Here is a 24338-nt window from a genome sequence, read left to right as displayed (position 1 = left end):
ACTTTGAGACCATTACATTAACGCACGCCCTGCCTCCGTGCGCCTGTCGCAGAATCAGCGGCGTCACGCCTGCGTCCTCACACAAACGTCATAAAGACGCGACGGTAGTTACGCACGTCGTTGAGTGTGTAACGCTTGCTGTTCGTCATGTAAGTTTGACCCTTTATTTAGAATAATATTTATAATATGGCACTGGTTTTGCGTCGTGTATGAGGTTGAGTGCAGGCAACGAGATGCTAGCGGCTATTATTAATGATTTATTTTGACATTTTTTGCGTAATCGGGTTCAATATCGGCGGGATTGGGATTAGCATTAGCTCAGCGCGTTGAATGAACCGAATCAACAACGTTAAACGTACTTTCTTGGAAATAAATAAAGCCGTCAAATTATTTATATGTACTAAAATATGTATGTAATTGTACTTTTTAGATAACGTTAGGAGTTTCCATGAGGTGCATGTGTTAGCCCGCACATTCAATGCCTTTTGTGAATGATGCAAATGATTGATTTACTATTTCGTTTAAAAATATTGGTTTATATTGTTGGATTATTCTAAACAGTATAATTTGCATTTTTATGATGTGCAGTGCATTGAAACAAAAAGTAAAACAAATAAATAGATCTATCTGAAAAATCATGTGCCGTGCCAATCTTTTGATCTCGATGTAAAATCGTGCATGGAATTATTTTGGTTCTGTGGATTTATCAATACATAAAGTGCATAAAAACTGAATGCCCAAAAAATAAATGAATATATTAAAGTACAGTTTTATACAAAATTGGGTGACTAAAATGTGAAAAATGGCAATAATGAGGAAGATCATAATAAAAAAAACCAACTATATCATTAAAGTTTTTATTTTTATTATTATGGTTATTGTTAATAACTTTACCCATTTCCTTCATCTTTTTAAATCATTTTCATTCTATAAGAGCGTTTTAAGCACTTTGTTCACAATTTTATACATGTTGCTGATGACTAAAATGTGTAAAAGTATAATAATAAGGAGGGTCATAATAAAGGTCTTTATTGGAGAGCTTATTGTGATAATTAATAATAATTTGCATCATATATCTGTTGCTGCAGGCTGTTTTGAATAAATGTGACTCTCTTTCACTCAGGGCTCCATCACCAACCAAGCGCAGGGAGCGTTCGGAGGACAAACCCAGGGAACGAGGGAAGGAGAAGGCTGCTGGGAAAGAGGGAGCGGAGAAGGAGCGCGGCCGGGACAAGATCCGCAAGCGCCGCAGCAAGTCCACCGGCAGCAGCAGCAGGTCAGATGGGATGGAGTTCAGGGTTCATGTTTGTGTGATACTTTGACCGTTTTCTGAACCTGCGTATCTCATTCGAGCTCAGGTCCAGCTCCAGCTCCAGCAGCAGCTCCGGCTCCAGCTCTGGCTCGTCCAGCGGCTCCAGCTCTTCCTCTGGTTCCAGCCGCTCCGGGTCCTCCAGTTCCTCTCGTTCATCTAGTTCCTCCGGGTCCTCTGGGTCTCCCAGCCCAAGCCGCCGTCGCCACGACAACCGACGCCGCTCACGATCAAAGTAGGTTCTGGGCTTTTTGACCCCAAACACATTTCATTCATGAGAAAACCAGGCATGGCGCTTACTTAACTTGTGCTTTTAACCAGGTCCAAATCACAGAAACGGACTGATGAGAAAGAGAGGAAGAGGAGGAGCCCGAGCCCCAAACCCACCAAACTTCATCTGGGACGACTCACCAGGAACGTAACCAAGGTACGGTTCAAGATCAGCGCATCACATAACTGGTGTTTCTCATTCAGTCGCCTTTATTTAATATTCACTATATTCTTTGAATATTATAAATGTTGTCATGATCCAAAACATTTTGTAGTTCGTACCAGTGAAGTGTCATAATTGCTTAATTAAATATAAACAAATAAATGGATTTGTGTTTATTTTATTACACTTTATATTTTGCACTTTATTTGTGTCTGTAGATTTTCGCTTGAAGTCTCCATTTCTGTAGCTCTTACATGAACTAAACTTTCCAGGTTTATTCTATCTATAATCTGTTGATTCTTAGAGAGGGGTTTCATTTTTTTTTTTACATATTTTTTTTTTTTTTTAAAGTATTTTTTTTTTTATGTGTTTTCTGATTTATGTGTTGATTTCCCTTCCTTGTAAAACCTTTAGCTCTAATGTCAACAAAATCAAACAAGAATTCCAAATCGCCTTTATGCGATGTTCATAAAGGTATGCATAATTGATAATGCATCGTTTGTATATATTAATATATAAATTAATATATGTATATATTAATAAGGGTACAAAAACAGCACACTTAAAAGCACATTTACACATGCATTTTAAAATGATTTATTAGAATATGTTGAGGTATTGTACTTATCCTGACTTCATTACTCATCTCTGTTGTGTTGCTAATTGCTGATCTGCTTCTGTTTTTGATTTTCTTGTAGGAACATATTCAAGAGATCTTCTCGACTTATGGCAAGATCAAGATGATAGACATGCCTCCAGACCGGTTGCACCCGAATCTGTCAAAGGGTTATGCTTATGTGGAGTATGAGTCTCCAGAGGACGCCCAGAAAGCCCTCAAACACATGGATGGAGGTGTGTGTGGGGCGATAAAACAAAAAAAAACAAATGAATTGAATCAGTTGCAGGGTTGCTACTGTTAACTAAAAACATGTTAGTTACTTGTAACAAAGGTTAACTAAAATAAAACAAACAAAAAACAGCTCCAGTACAGAGCGGCACAAAGCGCTTATGCGCAATGGACTTTGACTTTATGATGCTTTACAATGTTTTGTGCTTGCGTGGGGCTTAACAATAACACAATAGTATACGCACAATATCAGAATGCATTAATTAGTGTTATCCAAATATATATATATTAGCTAGTTGGCAAGGCCACATTTCTCATTTTCAACTTGTTTAGATGAGGTGACTGCAGTTCAGTTCACTGTAAGGGATCTTTAATACTCTCTTACTGTCCTCAGGTCAGATCGACGGTCAGGAAATCACAGCCACGGCTGTCCTGGCCCAGAGGATACGCCCTGTCCCGAGAAGACCGTCTCCTCCTCCGCGCCGAATGCCTCCCCCGCCTCCCATGTGGCGCCGCACGCCCCCTCGCATGAGGAGAAGGTTGGCTTTGCTCATGTATTTTAGTCCTACTGGCATGCTGTGTTTTCTGTGCAGGTCGATGGGAACCAATCCAAACAATTCTCTCACAGGCCTTAATTTCATTTCAGTCACACTGTTTGCGAATGTCCGATCTGTCCTTTCACCTCTCATTTGTTTATTCATCCTCATGCTTCACAGAGTAGACAGATTTCCTTTTATGTGTTTTAGCAGGTAATTAGCGCGTGATCGTCTGTGATTTATCTTTGCCAGAGCTGACAGTTTGTCCTTTCCGCAGGTCTCGGTCTCCACGGCGACGCTCGCCGGTGAGGAGACGTTCTCGCTCCAGGTCTCCGGGCCGCAGGCGACATCGTTCCCGCTCCAGTTCCAACTCGTCCCGTTAGCGAGATGCTCCTTTCTCATGAGTGGCTTGTCTTCTTGGCCCTGCTCATATTTTAGTTGGAAATGACAGATAAATAGTCCAATTGTTTTCCCTTTTCTCTAGTACCTCAGGATTGTACGTAAAAGCCTTGTCTTGTAACATCGACTTTAGGGTGGATGTGCTTGGTTTTTATTGCTTCTGTGTTTGTACACTCACTGGGTTTGTGCTAGAAGCTCCATTTTACATTGATCTTGTTTTGTAATGTGCTTTTGTTTTGAGAAATCCAGCTTTTTACTGGTTTGTTTATGGGATTAAAAATCAGAACTTTTTTTTTTTTATCCAAAAGTTAACATTTGCTCAATAAATTGCTTTTGTTAGTTACATTAGCGGTTCCATGAAATACATCTCTCAAGATCGCCTTCTAATCCCGTAAAATCGGATGATCTGTAAGATTGAAGATGAAAAATCAATAAACCAGTTTAACAACAAAAATCCTCACTGCTGTCTTTTTTTTCACTCTTATGTTGTTCCAAACCTTTATGACTTTATTCCTTAAAAACACAAAGGTGATGTTTTCCTGAATGTTTAGTTCTTTTAACCTTGCAAAGCCTGAAGTATGAACTCATAGTCGGAACAGCATATGTTTAAGAATGGAATAGTTTAATGAACCTTTTATTGAAAATATAAAAGAAGAGGCTTTTTGTTGTGCATCTCATTTGATACATCAGCCTTTTCATATAATATAAAATAGGGGAATATGAAGGGGAAGGGATTTAGCAACTAAAATGGGCAAAAATATGCAAATGGTTGTGTGCAATAGTTTTTTTTTTTTTTTTTTTTTTTTAGTAACGTATGAAGTATGATCAAATAGGCTTTATGAGTTCACCAGTTGTAAATATGACTTGAGAGACCGTTTATGTCTAATTTCTGACTAGGAAACTCTCATGAAAATTCTGATGGCATGTGAAGCGCAGGTGACTGACTCAAAAAACATCCGTGCCCAAAGATTGCAGAAACTTGATGCATCAGCCATTAAGATGAATGAGAGTGCTGAAGTCTATTTAAGATCTACTTGGGAAAAATTTGTCAGTTTTATGCTGTCAAGAACCCTCCAAAATAATTGGTCACTGGTGAAATCCTAAAACACAATGACATTCATGCAGAAGCTAAAGATCCAAACCTGCTCAGCTGGGCCTCTGTGCCACTTGATTTTATTCAGTCATTAACATGGACATTAAAACAGCACTTTATCAGCAGCTGATCCCCGGGGCTGACAAGCCCAGACGGTCGCGTTTGGAAATGAGCTTCTGTATCTGTGGCCTGCTGGAGATTGACTCATATGTGTCAAGGGTAATGAGGCATGTTGGGTCACAAGCTTGTCTCTGTCAGGCACAATAAACAGTAAGCAGTAGTGGACAAAGAAGGGCCTTTCAGCTGCAGAGGAGGTTTAATGTGAATGATGGATTGTGATCCACATCACATTGATTTAGTTGCTGAATTTGCTTGTGGACCAGTTAAATGTACTAATTACTTTGAGCAACTTAAGCGCTGTACCCAAGAGTACTAACATCTATTGATCAGGAAGGTGAGTTAACTACTGGTGTGTTCTTTACTGGGTTTATTACCAAAATTGCCAAGACCATATTTTCACCTTTTTTATTAATCCAATTTTTTTTTTAAATGTATATAACTTTTTTTTTTTTCAATACAACATCAACAACATTTTAAATACATATTATATAGGCCTATATTATATTATGTTACACATTTATTTTAAATATGGGTTTTACACTAATATATAATTTGTCTTCCTATGTTAATAATCATAAACTCCAGACATTGAATGTTGGTAAAAGGTGATACATTTTTAATGATGAATGTGTTCAAGAAAATATACATCAGAATAACTTGCATGCTATTTTCCATAACATACAGTACATTCACTGGAAATACACAAATACATTCACTTGGCCTACATAATAATATAGAAAGATTCACTGCTGATCAGCCAAACATCTTAAAGGACCTGTAAAACATGGCTATATACTGGAATCAAAGCAAATATGCTTCATATCTGATCACAAACATTCATTCTTGTACACATATCAAAGGTTAACAGCCTCAATGACTTAATCAAATAAAATATGTACATTATTGTTCAAATATGTGCTCAAAAATAAACACTCTAGTGTCTCTTAGGCCGCATAAGCAGACATGACCCTATCAAAAAGATTGAAGGATCAGGAAACATATATATATCTTACCCCCTTATTTGTTATTTTTTGCATGAAGGCTGATCGTGGCTTTAAATGATCTGTCGTATCAATACAGTGGCAGTAATGTCCAAATATATAAGCTTTATGATTGTTCAGAGGAACCCTGGACATGAAAACATTTATTATTGGTTTTTGACTGGCCCTTCATGTAGTGGCCTCAAAAAGTACATGAACACAGGAGTCACACTTAAAAATGTACAAACCTTTTTGCATTATACAAAATATGAAACCATCTAATGCAATGACATTCAGATACCAGTCACAATACTTTTTAGTGGCCATTCTGGATTCTGTTTTATGTCATTTTTTTGCAATTTATTCATAAATGTTCCCTTTAATAGAAGTGTGAACAATCTGTGTAGACAATCTTGGTGAAAAACAACAGAGGCAAATATGGTAGAAACAAATAAATCATAACTATCAGTTTGGATGATATACAGTACAGACACTTTAGCAGCACCTTGACATTCTAGTCTATAGTTTTGCTTGATTTGTATTCTATATACACGATATTATTTGATATTATTCTATATTATTCAATATTACACACTTTTTGCCTATAGTTCACTGACATGACAGAGATCTCACAGGTTATTTCCTGAACGTTCTACTAACTGAGTAAAATAACTCAGATTTGGTAAGACTTTACATTACAGGGTCCATATTAATATAATTAATTACAATAGCAAGAACAATCAATATGCATAATTACAGGCTGCTCCACAAAATAATTGCATATTAAGAGCATTTTGATTACTGTTACACACACTTCATGTAATTACTTTTTTAAAAACCCCAATGAAATCAAATGCAAATGTGTTGACGTTTCCTATTAGGCCAGATTGTCTGATTAATTTGTTTTGCGTTTAATTTACATCACAAGCTGGCGAAACCACAGTTTGCTACTTTGCTGTTGCTAGTATGGGGAAAATATTGATTCATCTGAGGGAACGAGCTGAAGGAATGAGATCATCATAGTTCACTCGGACTCGTTTGTTCAGTTTGTACAATAAACAACATTTGTTCTGTGCCACTTCGAGTCTCGCTCGGGTTCAAAACACTGACTTGTTCGGTGTATTGATTCAGTAGTTTCAATTAATACAATTATGCACTATCAGGGTATGTTCAGTGCTGGGTAGTACCCGATTGGTTTACGTAATCAGATTCCAAAAATGTTGCACATATAATTAGATTATATTTTGTTTTAAAATGCTCATAATCAGATTACAGTTACTTTTCATGGCTTACATGATTACAAATGTATTGATTCTCCATTGTTCTTCTTTTTAAATGAAAAGTTTTAACATTTTAAATGTTTTCCTTTCTAAAAAAAAAAAAAAAAAAATAAAAAAAAAAAAAAAACACCTCAGTCAACTTTGATGACAAGACTTTTGCTGTTTTCATGTTTGTTCATGTGATGTAGGGATTCCCAATCTTTTTTGTCAGTCAAACTGTTTTGACCTAAAATATTTACTTGAAGTCCCCCTGAGATTTAAATCTAAATCTAAATAATTTATATGTAAAATAAATAATAAATCACATATGAAGTAATTTAACATTATGCTTGCATGTTCTCTGATGTTGATTGATGGTAATATATTATTTCTAATTTTCTTTATAAAAATAATCCCAATTAAATAAACAAGTTAAATCAAAAGTAATCTAAAAGTAATCCAAAAGTAGTCAGAATACATCAACTGAGTACTGACTACAATTTTCATCATGCAATGTGTAATCAGTAACAGACTAGAGTTTGTAAGTAATCTTCCCAGCACTGTAGGCATGTTATAGACTCTTTAAAGACAAATAAATAGTCACATGTTTAAGTTCATGTGCAGAAGTGAGCCAGAACGAACAGAATTTTTCGCTTAAATTATTCATTCAAAAGAATGGATTCACTTATTCGTATGGAAGAGCATTTTTTGACAAAACGTGTGACCTTGCAAACAAGATAATTCATTCAAAAGAATGGATTAATTATATATATATATTATATATTTATTTATTTATATTTTTTTTTTTTTTTTGTCCAGTACCCTGGAATTAAAAGACTGAACATTTTAAATATATGAATTTTCAACTTTACAGAGTATGCAAGCATACACATACCTCAAACTGCTCCTCAGGGCTTACAAACATGGGCTAAAAGCCACAAAAAAAGCCACAGTTTTTAAAAAGGACGCTGTAATGGAAAGTGACCATTTCGATTCTGAAAGAAACTATTTTTCTCTTTTACATTTCACCACCAACACAGCATTTAGCATTCATAGCTCGCCCTGCTGTAATGAGACAGGTGAATACAGCCTTGTCTACGACAGAGATCATACATTTTTAAGTTGTCTAGCTTATCTACGAACACGTTCCCCGCTGTATAGTTGAAATATATATGCACCACAGTTAAAGCACTCCAGATGGCAGACTGTTACTCCACGCCGCAGTGAAGATGAATGAATGTGGTGTCCTCCAATAGCTCACTCTGGAGACAGCAATTGATTTTATTTGAAAAGCATTCTCTTTTTCGCTTTCTTTTTTCTTGAGCCTGCCCAGCAAAGATAAATGAGTGTGTGTGTGCGTGTGTGGCAGAAGTTGAAAAGTCTTAATTATTTAGTGTTTGTCACTGTGATAGAAAATCTGTTCATGTACCGAGCAATGAGTGTCGACGTTGCTTAGAATATTGATTTAACCAATAAAGAATAGTTCTTCTCTGAAGGTATTTTTTGCCTTAATTGTACACTTAACAGTCAGTTGCACCAGAAGCTTTTTGCTGAAGCAGAAGTCTTTGCGTTTTTGTAATTATTCTTCATCAGGCAGCAATAACAAAGCGGGTTTCCAGCACTGAGCATGTCTAAAGGCTTGATTCTTTAATAAGAGCTTGTGCTGTTTGCGACCAGCCCTTGGAGACCAACAGCATATTAAACGAAAATGCCAGCATGGTTTTTTAATGTCACAAAGGGAGGGAGCTCTGTCTCTCTGCTGAGAAGGTGAGAGGGGAAAGGTTGTTGACATACAGTAGCATCTCGTTGGCTCCGGCTTTGAATTCTTTTTTTCATGTTAAATGTTGCTTTGGTGCACATTCAGCTGAAACCATGCTAGAAACTAGGGCTGGGCAGTACATCGAATATTGGAGACATTATCACATTGTGTTTGCTGACGATAAAAATGTAGGGATTAACATGTATACCATGATAATATTAAGAGTTTATTATATATGGTGAATATGGCTGCTGTTATGCAGGCTTTGAAATGCTTCTGTTTTGAGAAGAGCATCAAAGGTTTCTATTTTCAGCTTTTAACAATGTTGAGCCTTGTGGCCAATAAGCACTTACCAATCAGAGACGTGAAAGTCACAATCCATTCAATAGTGCTGAAAACATGGGTTTTTGTTCAACCATGCGGACTTCTACAAACTCACAAATCATTTATGGAAGCCAGTTTGAACTGAACTCACAATTGTTTGAGTTTATATGCACAACTCGAATATCGTTTCTCTTTGTCTTTATCATTAGAGTTGTGGTGTGGACTCTGCTGTTCTTTAATATTGACAATGATTTTTAGAACTATATCTTTATCATTATCTTTATAGTTATCTTACTTGGTGTGAACAGGTAAATATGTTTTTTAAACTAGTGTTGATTTTGCAGTAAACTATTTTCCATGAGGGCAAAAAAAGCAGACCTTTTTAAATTTATCAAGAGCAAATGCAAAAGTATTGGCAAATTAACGAATATTGTTAATTTGAAAAATATTAAGATATACATTTTTATAATGCCCAGCCCTAAAAGAGAAAAACTCTTTAAATCACATCAATATGTATATTGGTCTTATTGGACAGTCATTGCCTGGAATGCGTGCAAGCCTTTCATGAAGTCTCTTGACTTGGAGATTGAGTCTTTTTTTGCATTAATATCCTGAAAGGCGTTGGCATGTTATAGCTTAATGACCACTCCTACTTGTTTTTTTGTTTTTTTTTTTTTTTTTTTTTGTTTGTTTTGAAAGAGATTTTGGCAATTTTATGTCTCTGAACCTGGCACTGGATCTTTCTTTGAGGCACTTTCCAACAAACCAATCGCAGCCTTCTGCTTGTCACCAGTCGGGAAGGACTTTTCCCAAACTCGCCTCGCCTGACTTAGTAGCCAGCGTTATATTGGTACGGCATGACTCGATTTGGTATTCAGGAGGATATGCAGACTGGTTTGCCATTCTTGTCGTACTGGTACACCAGCATCTTGATGCAGTGTGAGTTGGCTGGTGAGATCCAAGGGCTGCTGGTGATGGAGAAGTTGTGACTGGCGTAAAATGGCGGGGGCTGCTTCCTGCATCGGAAAAGGGCCTTTAGCACCATGCTGGCCATCCTGCGGAAACGCTTGCTGATGAAGCAGTACAGGAAGAAGTTGACGCCAGTGTTGAGAAGTGCCAGCATGTTTGCCACGTCTGTGACCAAATGCAGCAGCTTGGCTGGTTCAGGCGTCGCCGGTTGTTCCGTGTAAAGGTGGTAAAGGATCATGAGGGTGCGTGGTGCCCAAAGCACAGCGAACACTGAGGTGATGGCCAGCAGGATGGCTGTGGTTTTTCCAGTGGAGTAGCCGCGCAGACGGAAGCAGCTACGGCGGCAACGGAGCTTGCGTACAATGATGGCATTGAGTGAGAAGAAAACGGAGCAGGGGAGCAGGTAAACCATTGCACAGTGGACCCAAACCAACACATGCTGGCCTGCGCTGCTACTGCGGCCACCAACGCTCGCTCCCGGCAGCCCGTGCCACAGCTCTGGCCACCAGTAATATGGGATGCTGGTGATCAGGCAGCCAGCGTACACCGCCAAGATCACTTTGCGAGTTCTGGCTGGGTAGGAGACGGTGTGGTAGCGCAGCGGATGGCATACAGCAATGTAGCGGTCCACGGTCAGGGGAACCGTGATCCAGATGGAGGTATGGATGGAAGAGAACTCCAGCACCTGCACAGCTTTGTTTAGCGAGTAGGGAAGAGGCGCTTCAAGAATGAAGTCCTCCAACAGGAAGTCCACAAATACGATCAACAGCAGGACCAGGATGTCGGCTACGGCCAGGGCCAGTAGGTAGTTATAGGATGACTTCTGTCGCCGCAGCACCAGCTGAGAAAGGATGATCACGGTGAGGATGTTTGCTGTGGAACATGAAAAGAAATGGAGAGAAAGCAGAACATGGTGAGAAGGGAGAGGAACGAGTGGGTGAGAAAGTGTTGAAGTCAGTCTTGCGGGATAAATGGCACACACAGGTGAGAAAATTGCTACTTTATTAAACTTACAGGTGTAAAGAATGAGTCATACAATATTGCATTGGAATTGCAGTACCACAAATAGTAACAAAATTTAGCGAAGCCGAAATCAAAAGCTGCTCCATCTTTCTTACCCACTGCACACACTCACAATGGCTTAAAGCGTACAAATCACATGAAATGTATACACTTGCCTTTAACATGCACACACACATGCACACGTTTACATGCATTTACATGCATGCGCTCAATTCATTTTCATACACATTCTTTCACATGCGCAGTCATACACACTCATGCATTCATATTTCCATGCATATATGAATGCTCACATGCATGCATTCACATGCAAAACTAAAACATTCATATAGTCACCATTTCACATGCACACATTCACATGCTTGCAAGCATATTTGCATGTTCATACTACATGCACAAATTCACATGCACAAGTTTTAATTCACACACATGCACAGTCACATGCACATATTCACATATACATTCACATACATGTTCAGATGCATACATATAGATTCACATGCATGCATTCATACACACTCAAAAACACATGCATGCACATACAACCACATGCATAAGCATCAGAAGCATTTACCCACATACATTCACACACAAGTTCAGATGCATACATTATCATTCAGGTGCATGCATTCACACATGCACTCAAATTTACACACATGCACGTGTTCACACGTTGACACACATGCACACTTAAATTCACACACGTGCGGCCATGTATACAGATGCATATCCAAAGGCATGAGAGAACATGACCTTCTGAGACTTGGTCATTCAATTCGTCCCTCTTCTTCCTGCCTGCCTGTTTTCCTCCACAGCTTTCAGCTCTTTCTCATTGTGACCTTCAATAAAAACTGAACAAGCAGCAGCAACATGTACAATTACATCCAATCGCTGGTGCTTATGCTCTACGTCCATGTCACAGTGACCCAGTAAAAAGGCCCAAGGTTACACAGGCCCTCTAGCATCCACCCTTTTCTCTTCTAGACCCTTTCATTACCCTGCTTTCATCCAAATCTGTAGTGCTGGTGGGTCACGCACAGGCAACGTGAGATGTACGAGCAGAAGAAATGACCAGCGATTGCCACGACCTCTCACTGTGATAAAAAGAGCATGCACACAAAAGCCCTGCCTTTATTTAAGCCAAACAATTTAACACAGCAGTAGGGGACGCATGGAGGATAAACCCTCATTACAAAAGACCTCAGGAAACATTCTGGGATATGTTAACCTGAAAAAGTAATTGGCCAAAAGTTGCAATAAATTTCCTACCGTGGCCTTATATACTGGATGAAAACTTAAAAGTGTTTCGCGCTCATGGTGTGTATCTGACTGTCTGTCAGTTATTCGGGCTGCTAATAATGATGGAATTGGATTAAATATCCCAGTCAGGAGTCTGGAGAATCACACTTCACAGTTTCAGAACATCAGCTGATTACAAATTACAAAGACTCCAGCTTCAAACTCACACATGCACATTTACATAAACACTGGCAATCTCAGGCACACAAGCATCCTTTTAAAGATGTATAGACAGACAGAAATAGGTTTGATTGATTCATTTGCATCACGTTTGAAGAGAAAATGCTAGTTTTACCTTTTCAGAACACACACACACACACCCACACACACACATTAAAAGTGAAAACAAAGCTGTCTGTCTATCTCTCAATTGAACTCACAGACATTTTAGTGCTCTGAGGTTAGTCTTTCATAGCTTAGGAGACTTTTTAGGGTTAGAAAAATAGCATATCAGCATGCTAGCCTTATTTTTTCTGGAGTGTACAGTGTGTATATTATGCACTTTCTATATGCATGAATAGCCACATGACCTAGGCTACTACATGCAATGTGCTGACCTGACTATCTGTTTCCCATGTGACGACTGTGATTACAGCTGTGAATCTCAATATCTGTGATCCCTTTTTTCCCCAGGAGGCTGATATGTAAATTAATACTGATGAACCCATTTAAATGAAAGACTTTTTCAGATTTTTTTTTTTATACATATAAATTTGATTTGTATATATTTACTGAAAATTCTGTTCATGTTTATGAATGATACTACCTAGCTCATTACAGTAAATAAATATAACCTGTAAATAGTATATAAACTGAATAAATCTCACAGAGTCATTATAAAAACATATATACCTATTTCATAACATCTGCTCACCTATATGTAGATAACCTTCGTCCTCTACTCCTTATTATGGCAAATTCACGATATGCTTCATTAATTTGTTTTTGACTAAATTAAAATATCCTCACCTGTTGTGTTTTACCAAAAGCTGACTACGTTGCGTTATTTCTAATCCGTGGTAATTAGGATTTACACAAGCTCCAGTCTGGATCCAGAACACCTGAGAAGAGATGATGCCAACCGCTCAGAGGACCTCAGATGATGCTAACCCAGAGACAACATACAGAACTACCACAATTTGCTATAAGTTTGATTGCATAATTGATGTTGTAATAGTGTTTAATCGTCTGTTTGCTTTTACGTCTTTTACTGATTTTTTTTCTGAACATTTCTGCCATATGCACATGAACTGGCAGTCACCACTGATAAGCTACTACTAAATATTGTAGAAACTTAATTTTCTGTAAAGTTGCTTTGTAATGATTTGTATCGTAAAAAGTGCTATACAAATAAACTTGAATTGAATTGAACTGAAGTTATTTGAATATACAGTCTGATTGGCCAGTTTAGTCATGAGACTGTGACAAAATGTTTACATGGACATCAGTAATCTAATTATTTACCTTATTCTAAATAATCCAATATTATGATTATGGTGTTTACATGAGTTGCTTTTAGAATGTTCCTTTCATGTTCCCGTTGTACATGTTATAGTACATAGTTCGATTAATGGCACACGACATTACGTCCGTTTTATTGTTGTCCATGTAAACAACTCAGTCTGGCTTCAATAACATTCGTTACAGCCATTTCCATCCCATTGGTAGAAAGGCAGAAGTAGCAGAAATGAATGGCTCGGAATAACGTTTTGCACGCCCTTTGGAAAGAAACACGCGGGAAGAGAGCATGCCCAATCACGTGACGCGTGTGGCTGTGTGCGCAGATTCCGCCACAGGAAGACAAGATAATTGCATATAACAGGTTCAGAATTATCGTTTAGGTCTTAATAATAGATTATTACTGTCAAATTATTTTACACAGTTATGAATGAATGGTCCATAAATTCGAGGGTACAGAACCGTAAGCTCAGTTCTAGCGACCTAGATTGAGCTGTAAAATGAATGTGGATCAGTCAGATCATTTGGTTTTGGGAGAAATGTTTATATTGAGATGACTTTTGATTGCAGACTTTGGTATCTTAGCAAATCCAAGCACAATTGAGACCCATATGAGATTACTGGGGTCTTTTTAGCAAGAACAAATCCAGAGATTCCAAATGTCTCCTTTTGATGCCATTGCTTTCTAAAAGAAACAATTGAGATCTCATTTTAGATTTGTCTTTCCTACGGGCTGCACAAAACAAGCTTTCCAGTGTCAAACTCAGTGTTTTTTGTTCAGGATCACTAACAGGATAATGGAGGTTATTTTTGTGTCTTAGTTCAGTGACAACAGCCTGAACTCTATTAAAGCTGAACTAGATACTTTAATTTCTTCTTCGGATTACTATTGATTGTTTCTTGTCATAGTAATGACATTTATTATGAAATTCGGTCACTCATTTCTCTCTCATTTTCATCAAATCCAGAAGTTTTTAAAATCTAGTGCTGGGAAGATTACTTACAAATTGTAGTACATTACTGATTCCAAATTACATGAGACAAACTAGATCCATTACATTACACATTTTAAGTAATGTAATCAGACTACTTTTAGATTTCTTGCGGCGAAAACATTTATCAATAGGATAATCCATATTGATATAAAAATAGAAAGAGAACAAACATATTCATTGTTATTAAAGGGATAGTTAACCCAAAAATCAAAATTATGTCATTAATGACTCGCGCTCATGTCGTTCCAAACCCGTGAGACCTCCGTTCATCTTCGGAACACAGTATAAGATATTTTAGATTACGTCCGAGAGCCTTCTGTTCCTCCATTGAGAATGTTTTTTTTTTATGTACGGTATCACTGGTCCCACGTCCAGAAAGGTAATAAAAACATCTTCAAAAGTAGTCCATGTGACATCAGAGGGTCCGTTAGAATTTTTTGAAGCATCGAAAATACATTTTGGTCCAAAATATCAAAAACTACGACTTTAGTAGTATTCAGCTTGTTGACGTTTCTCCTCCCGGGTCTGTTATGTAGCGCGGTGCACAGTCGCACATCCGGTTCGCGAACGTAAATCACTCGATGTAACCGGATCTTCTTGAACCAGTTCACCAAATCGAACAGAATGTTTGAACAAACGGTTCGCGTCAACAATAAGCATTAATCCACAAATGACTTAAGCTGTTAACTTTTTAACATGGCTGACACTCCTCTGAGTTCAAATAAACCAATATCCCGGAGTAATTTTTACTCAAACAGTACACTGACTGAACTGAGCCAGATAACGAACGAAACATTGACTCGTTCTCTATGAGTCAAGAACCGGTTGCATCGGTTTTTCGGATCACCGGTAGTGATGGGAAGTTCTGTTCTTCTCCGCGAACCGGTTCTTTCGGACAGTTTCAATAAACCGGTTGCCGAAAACGGTTCACCATGGGTTCTTTTGCGCTCGATGTAATGACTTCATTGGCGATGAATGCCCCTTGATTCAAGCCTTCGGTTTACCCGCGCTCATAACATTAGCACAGAATCAGTTCAGAATCAATCATCAAAAGAACCAGTTCAGTTCAGACGCGCTGTGTGTCAGTCAATTCACGGATGTGCTGTGAACGCGCTCATAACAGACCCGGGAGAGAAGTCAATGCTGAATAAAGTCGTAGTTTTTGATATTTTTGGACCAAAATGTATTTTCGATGCTTCAAAAAATTCTAACGGACCTTCTGATGTCACTTGGACTGCTTTGATGATGTTTTTATTACCTTTCTGGACGTGGACAGTATACCGTACATACATTCTCAATGGAGGGACAGAAAGCTCTCGGACTAAATCTAAAATATCTTATACTGCGTTCCGAAGATGAACGGAGGTCTCACGGGTTTGGAACGACATGAGGGTGAGTCATTAATGACATAATTTTGATTTTTGGGTGAACTATCCCTTTAACAACATGAAGTGCATTAAACATTTTAATGTGTTTGAAAGACAAAAGTTTTTCATAGACAAAGACTTGTGTGAATAATATGTAATAATGTAATCAATAAAAAATGTTTGTGTGGTATGATTTTTTGTTATTTTAAGATTTGTGTGTATTATATTTAATAATGTTGTATCCAAATTGCATATAATCAGTTACCTAGAATTGTCAGTTTTAGATGTTTTGTTTTTTGTAGTCTTAAACTTTTAACGTTTTTTGTTTTTTGTAGTCTTAAACTTTTAACGTTGTAGGTCTATTCAGAATGAGTTCTAAAGATGTTTTGTTTTTTGTAGTCTTAAACTTTTAACGTTGTAGTATTTGTTTAATTGCTGATGATTGTTTCAGTGTGTATCAGAGTGTCACTAAAACTGCAGTCCAACATAAAATCCAGATTCACCAAATCCCACTCCCAACTGCCTTGGTTTTCCTTATCCTCTTTATTCTTCTTTTTCTTACTCCACTGTCCATTCCGCTTTTGTTTCTCTTTCACTGGATTAATCTCTCCAGATGCTCCTCTGAGAACATACTTTATTTAGACAAACAAAAGGAATCCATTGTGGCCTGGAGGTTGTACATTTCCTGACATTTCCATTTAGCTGTGGTCAACACCATAAGCATATTGATTTCACTTGACTCCTATCTTTGTACAGGTCTCTGAGGCCCAGAAGAGGAGCAACCAATTGTAATGGCTCAGTTTGCTTTGAATCCACATTTGTGTGTGCCAGAGTATTGTTTACAGTATATATAGCATTCTGCATGCTATTTTTCATAAAATAGTATATACAGTATTTGGCAACCATTTAAACCGTTGTATACTACATTGTTGCCACATGATCTTGTGACATTTTCCAAATTTTTGTCAGTTCAAATAAATAATGGGTCAATAAAAAGATTCACTTTCAAAATGTGCGTACTGTGCAAATTGTGTGTAAATTGTAAATATTACCAATGAGATCTCTATGACACAAACGTGGATTCAAAGCTCTATGAAATCTCATTAGTTTTTCTTGGAAATCAATTTGTTCTGTTTATTTATTTTTTATTTTTTTATTTTTATTTTTTATGAAATAATGCACAGAGTTTCAGCTGGTAAAAAAAAATGGATGGTAAATTTTCTCAAGTCATCTGCCATTGACAGTATAAAAAGACTTTTGCTGAAGTCTCTATCTTCTCAGTTTTTTAACTCAGTTTAAGCCTCCAATAAACTCTGTGTCTCTTCTAGAGTTTGAGATCTTAGCAGTGTCTCAAAATCTGACAAGATACTGCAAAGAAGCCTGCAAAAAGTTTTTCTCTGAGTTCAGCAACTCTCACCATAAAAGTTTTGCTTGACTTGCTGATCGTCCTGAAACGAACACGAAAACGCTCACAAACACTTTCCTCACAGAGAGCCCTCAGAGTGCCCTGGATCATTTACCTAAATTGAAAATCATTGGCTCCACCTCTTAACTGGTGAATAACCAGAGGTGTAAAGAGTACAAAAATATTCTACTCAAGTAAAAGTAACCATACATGAATTAAAATTTTACTTAAGTACAAGTAAAAGTACCAGTCTAAAAATCTACTCAAGTAAAAGTAAAAAGTAGCTCATTTTAAATTTACTCAAGTAAAAATTACTTTAGTTACATTTTTAACAGTGTGAGGGAGGCAAAAATGGGACAGGCCAAGGGTGTCAAACTAAGTTCCTGGCCACAATCCTGCACAGTTTTAGATATACCCCCACCTGATCCAGCTAATCTAATCATTTTAGGCTTATTTTGAAAACTACATGATGTGGTGCTGGAGCAGGGTTAGAACTAAACTCTGCAGGGCTACGGCCCTCCAGGAACTGAGTTTGACACCCCTGGTAAGCCTTTTAATCTCAAACTAGTTGTTTTTAATTAAAGGAATCAGTTATTTAGAATAATAAGACATTTGGGCTGTTACCAGGCAAATCAGTATCAAACAAACTCATCTTTTCCAGAGGAAATGCAGAAGCTCATCGGAAGTGGCATTTAGATGTATTTACAGACTGTTTAGTAGTGCAGGACAGAATGCACCTGCAGTTACCAATGCATGAATAATGTTTTGATATACAAGACATAAAATGTTAATACTCATTTTAAATTATAAGAAATTAATAAAAAAAAAAAAAATCAAAAGATACTTGAAGTGTGAAATTAAAATGGCCAGTAGGTGTCAGGAAGTCACTGTTAATAATTGAGTCATTGCGATTGAACCGAATCGCATTTAACGATTGATTCATTCAGGAACTAACCACTGTCATGTTGCGCAAAACTGTGCTTTGGTGGCTGTGTTTGCAATTATTTTTTGTTGTAGAAATAGAGCAAAAAGGGCAATATGGTGTCCTAAAAAAACAAGTCTCTTAATTAACTGTTACTGACCTGTTGTAAATATATATATATGTAATCATGATGATTTTTTGAGGAAAAGACGGCATTCTTTGTGATTTTGATTTACTATATGAAATGATATTAATATGTAAATTTTCTGCCCCTATGTCTTCAATTTTTGTGATCATTCTAAATGCTATTTTTTAGACTGGAATCACACAGTGAAGAACCTGTTTTTTATACAGTCTATGGAAAGAACGCACTCTAAAATGCACGCGCACATCATTAAAACAACAATTATGATATTTATCACAGACGATATATATCGCACACTCCGCACCGCTGTCTTTTTGGCTAATTTGTGCAAAACCTCTTGCTAAAATGTCAAAGCTTCATTTTAACCACCAATGCAACGATGCAGTTATTTAGCTTACCTCTACATGCTTGCGAAAGGTTGATGTCCTGTCGAGATTTTTAGAAGCTGCTAGTCTCCCTAGGCAAACACAGCTTACACTGAATAATAAAGCCATAAAATATGGCCAGGGGTTTTCACTTTCTTTGCCTTCGAGTTTCAACTTCAGAATATGACGGGGTTTCGTTTTAGCGGTGTCTTGCACCACTAACGCCTCTTTTGTCCGTCTGCATCTTTCTTGTGATTTTAGCGCCAGTTTGACCTCCTGCCCATTATTTACTGCATTAGTTTCCACGGAGAGATTTTTTTTTTTTTTTTTTTTTTTTTTTTTTTTTTACTCAGTAATTAATGTGTTTTAAAATGTAGCGAAGTAAATACTTCAAACAAAATTACTTAAGTAAAAGTAAAATTACAGATTTTAAAATTTACTTTAAAAAGTAGAAGTACACAAAAAAGCTACTCAATTACAGTAACGCGAGTAAATGTAATTCGTTACTTTCCACCTCTGTGAATAACACCACCAGGGTAATGCAGAGATGGTGAGAGGATCGTTACTGCGGATCTATGACCTTCCAAAACACGTGATGTTGTTGTTATATTCTGGTTGTGGATGATTAATCTTCATATTGAATTGAACCGAAACACATAAATCCAACAGTCCTTCAAAGTACAGCCTTCAGTGCGAGAAGCTAATGAAATAAGACCAACCTCTTCCAATTAGTGACCTTAATGAGCTTAACCTCCAGCGATCAATTGAACAGGCATGAGCTCATCTTAACACACTTGTATCTGTGGTTTCTACTAGAGATGGGAAGTTCGGCTCTTTTCAGAGAGCCGGCTCTTTTGGCTCAGCTCCCAAAGAAGAACCGGCTCTTTCGACTCCTGAACGGCTCTTAATTGCGATTTTTTTGTAGGCCTTTTATTTTACCATAACTTTGCAAAAATTAATGTTTGTGTGTTGAAAACCCTTTCATGTGCAGTGTTTTTATGAGAATCCTCTATAAGGGCCTAATTTTTGTGCATTTATTTTGTTACAAAAACCATTCTTTTGTTTATATTTTTTAATCAAACATTTTATTTACAACAAAACAGCAAATAAATCCCCGAGACGGAACTAGAACCAAACTCAAGCAAACAGTATTAATGTCCGCAGTGAAGATTGGCATTCAAAAAAACACAATGCCTCAGCTTTGATTGGACTGATCCTATTTCTTCTTTCTGTGATTATCTGACCTGTTTTCACCCCCCTCTCTGTTATTACATAATGGTATGATCCCATATCCTCACATCTGATTGGCCCCGATGCGATTGCTGACCAATCAAAACAAAGCTCTGCCTTGTGGTAAGCGGCGAAAGGAAAAAAAACTGGGAGCCGGCTCTCACTCGATGCGAGCCGGCTCTTCTGATTCACTACAAAGCATCGGCTCTCAGAGCCGCATCTTTTGCGCATGACACATCACTAGTTTCTACTCTTATTTTCTGATTTAGCGAAATTGGGAATATGCAATGATACAACAGTCTTCAAATTTCATTAAACTGTGAATAGCAGGTTTTTACAAGTTGCCACGCAGTTCACAGCTGTGCAGTTGAATATGAAATGTCGCAGTAATATATTAAACTGCATAATTTTAATATATTTTAAAAAAGTTTTTTTTGGGGTATGATTTAATATCTAGGTTGTATTTTGTTTTATTTTGTGTTTTCCCCCCCTTGTTTTTTAAGGATGTCAAGCAACCTGTTCCTGTTGGCATGTGTCTAATTACCTAGCTTCTACAACAACTGACAGCTGAATGTTGTTGAACGCCCTTTTTACGGTATTTTGCAGCTATACACAATTAATTGCATTTCATTATGTGCATTTAACATTTTATTTGTTTTGTTTCACAACAAACCTTCTGCTATACTTTTACTGTTAAACTACAACAGTACAAACTTTTTTTTTTCATTTCTTCTAAAAAAAATAATAATAAAAATAATTTGCATGCAATTAAATTTTTTTTTTTATCAAATAATCATTTGCATGCAGTTTTAACAATTGGAATATTTGCATTTTAAAAACATCATCAGGACTCTTAGTATGTATACTGTATATACATATATTTATATAATATTCATTCATTGTCATACAAATCATTTGTCAACTACTATAAAAATACATACAAAAGTATCACTCTTCACCTCTTTCCTCTTTAATCACACCTGCTTTTAGTCAACCTCTCTCTTTTCATTCTCTTTCCATCCATTCTCTTTGCTTTTCTCACTTTCTGTGTACAATGCCTTTGAGAGGTTTCGCTTCTTCACCTCCCCGTTTCTGTGCGTTTTATCACCTCCATCTACCCAAATCACTGCCAGGTGTGATGACTTTCACACAGTGTTGAATAAGACTCAAATCTCATCTCATTTGATGTCTATTTTTCACTTCAATATTTGTTGAGTTGAAATTTATTGTGTTGTTTAGCAATTGAGCAACAAGAAGACTGCCTGCCTTCGAAAGCAGATGAAAATATTTGTGTAAACTGCTCAGGCTGAGTGCTTTGCTCAAGGGCATGGCGATTTATCTCAATCTGACAACGAATCATTCCGCTGAAACTGTGCCACATGACGTCCAACCTGAGAGAGAAGCTTCGATTAAAATGTTCAGCTCACCTGCAGATAATACCATTAGTCATAAATTGAGCAATCAACCTCCAATTGTGCAGGAACAAAATGTAATTTTAGTGTCCAGGAGCATTAATATTAAACGCTTGAGGCCAATTAATACGAGGGCTACTCAAGACATCTAATGTATCATCTGTCTTGCTCCCCAGGTCATTCCAGTTAGAGCCGGATCTAATTTCAGCATCTGTGGAATAACAGGTATTTCTTGCTGATATACGATGTGAGACACTGAATTCTGAATGTCACAGATGACCTTTTGAAACAGTGTTTTTTTCCTCAGTTCTGATGCCAATATGGCTGCGTCTCACAAGGTTACAGACCACTTGGTCAAGGATGCTACTAAATAATCAAGATTAAGTGGGACAAGGGAAAATTTTAATAATCTACATGAAAAATCTCAACTGATTGGCCACAAACAGTAATATTGGGATGATGCATTCGCCTCAGCCCTGTGTATTCATAAATACACAGACAAAGTCATGCAATAAAACATAAATTGTAACTAAATAATAATTTTTTTAAGAATATGCATGAAAAGAACTGTGGGTACAAATGTGAATATTTGGGGTTATCCATTCTCTCACCCTTATTCACTTCAGACATTAATATACAAAGGACCCAAGACAACATTTTAAGAATCTACAATTAAATTCTTGTATTGATTGACCACAAATGTAAATTCTGATAATGATGTACTCGCCTCAGCCCTGTGCACTTCATTTAGTACTAAATAATCCAAAATGTAAGAATCTGTACTGATTGGCCACAAATGTGAAATCTGGGGATGTTGCACTCCTCTGACCCTTATTCACTTCATACTGTATATGCACAAAATCATGCATAAAAACATGCATTGTGCTCTAAATAATCAATATTTTAAGAATCAGCATAAAAAAAAACCTTGATGGGCACAAATGTGTATATTAGGGCTGATGGACTCATGGACTTTATGATTACACAAAGTCATGCATAAAAACATGGATTGTGCATTAAATATACAAGACGTCAAGAATCTTGTGAATAATCTGTGTTAACAGTTTCAGACATGAATATTAGAGACAATGCACCCCGTGCACTTCACAAATGCACAAAGTCATGCATAAAAACACTAATTAATCAAGCTTTTAAGAATCTGCACAGAAAAATCAGGACAGATCGGCCACAAATGTGAATGTTTAGGGCGATACCCTATCATGCATAAAAAAATGCCTTGTGTACTAAATAATCAAGATGTTAAGCATGCATGAAAAACCTGTAATGATGGGTATGAATGTTAGTTAACATTTATTACCCCTATGCACTATACACATTCATATGCAAAGTCATGCATAAAAACATGCATTGTGCACTAAATAATCAAGATTAAGTTGGACTAAAGACAAAATTTTAAGAATCTGCAATGAAAAACTTCCACTGATTGAACACAAATGTGAATTTTGGGGACAGTGTACTCCTCTCAGCCCTATGCACTTCATATAGGCACAGACAAATTCTGTGCACTAAATAATCAAGATTTTAAGAATCGTGGAAAAAACCTGTATTGACAGGTACAAATGTGAATATTTGGGATGATACACTCCTCTCACCCCTGTGCACTTCACAAATGCACAAAGTCATGCATAAAAGCACTAAATAATCAAGATATTAAGAATCTGCACAAAAAAATCTGTACAAACTGACCACAAATGTGAATATTTGGGGCAATGCACTTCTCTCACTCCTATGCACTTCAAGAATACACAAAGTCATGTATGAACACCTACATTGTTGCACTATTAAGGCAGAAAATCTTTCTTGCATCATTCTTACCAGGCAGGCCGAGGCACAGCAAGGAACTGTAGTATATGACGGGAAACTGTCCGAGAGGGCAACCGCGAGGACTCCAGGAACTGGAGTTGGTGGACAGCACGGTGAAGATGTGGCTGTGCTCCATGGCCTCTCTGCCCTCCTTCAAGCTCCAGAGAGAAGACGAACCACAGCCAGACCAACAGACACGCAGAGGAAGAGCTGGCTGACACGTGTGGGAGCTGGAGGATGACTGCACGGAAGAGACACAGACGATGAGAGGCGATGAAGCCGGCGATGTGATGGAAAGAGAGGCAGGGATGTGAGGAAGAGTGTGTGTGTGTGAGAGAGTGAGAGGGAAGGGGGGGGGGGCTGCTGGTGGGAATGAAATCTGGGGAGGCATGAACGCAAAAAGGGTGAAAATAAGTGATGAGGGGGGAGGGGGCGTGAAGGAGAGGAACATTGGGAGAGCGAAAGGCGTTAAGTGAGAAAGAGACGATTGGTGTTGACACCGCTGAGAGGTGATTTCTGTGCTGCTGACACACTTGTGTGTCTGAAGGGCGACCCAGAAGTAAATAAGAGCTCTAGCATGACTCGACTAGTTCGCACCAGTTACACGTACAGTACGTCCACCGCACACATGGTGCACACGGGCACTAGCTATTTAGCATTTTTGAACTTGTGAATTTTGTCATTATCATGGGAAAAATTAAAAGCATCCTAGATATTTTTTTTTATCATTATTATTAATTATTATTTAAATAATTTTTGCCACCACACACTTAATAATAATAATAATAAATTATTTTAAAATAACCCTTGCCGATACCGATTACCGATAACTGTGTTATCTTTGCATTTGTCATTTTTTTTTTTT

General features: G+C 37.5%; 2 protein-coding genes and 1 long non-coding RNA gene across 3 annotated transcripts; 2 read left to right on the top strand and 1 right to left on the bottom strand.

The window, feature by feature from the left end:
• The first annotated feature begins 9 nt into the window (after positions 1-9).
• Positions 10-3978, top strand: rnps1 (RNA binding protein S1, serine-rich domain). The gene is made up of 7 exons (XM_042719572.1): positions 10-149; positions 1124-1276; positions 1359-1544; positions 1631-1736; positions 2441-2594; positions 2984-3128; positions 3403-3978. Coding segments are annotated over exons 1-7 (852 nt in total). The 5' UTR covers positions 10-147; the 3' UTR covers positions 3509-3978.
• Positions 3979-9766: 5788 nt separating this feature from the next.
• LOC109084650 (probable G-protein coupled receptor 139) lies at positions 9767-23924 on the bottom strand. The gene is made up of 2 exons (XM_042719571.1): positions 23486-23924; positions 9767-10901 (listed from the first exon to the last, which is right to left on the bottom strand). Exons 1-2 carry the CDS (start codon positions 23922-23924, stop codon positions 9934-9936), a joined length of 1407 nt encoding a protein of 468 aa, XP_042575505.1. The 3' UTR covers positions 9767-9933.
• LOC122136471 lies at positions 21455-23613 on the top strand. The gene is made up of 3 exons (XR_006154155.1): positions 21455-21726; positions 21826-21874; positions 23489-23613. It is a non-coding gene; the product is annotated as an uncharacterized LOC122136471 (long non-coding RNA).
• Positions 23925-24338: the final 414 nt, after the last annotated feature.

The sequence above is a fragment of the Cyprinus carpio genome, chromosome B3 (assembly GCF_018340385.1).
Source record: "Cyprinus carpio isolate SPL01 chromosome B3, ASM1834038v1, whole genome shotgun sequence".
NCBI lineage: Eukaryota > Metazoa > Chordata > Actinopteri > Cypriniformes > Cyprinidae > Cyprinus > Cyprinus carpio.
Note: the sequence above shows the minus strand (reverse complement) of the source record. Positions and strands in the feature narration are given on the sequence as shown.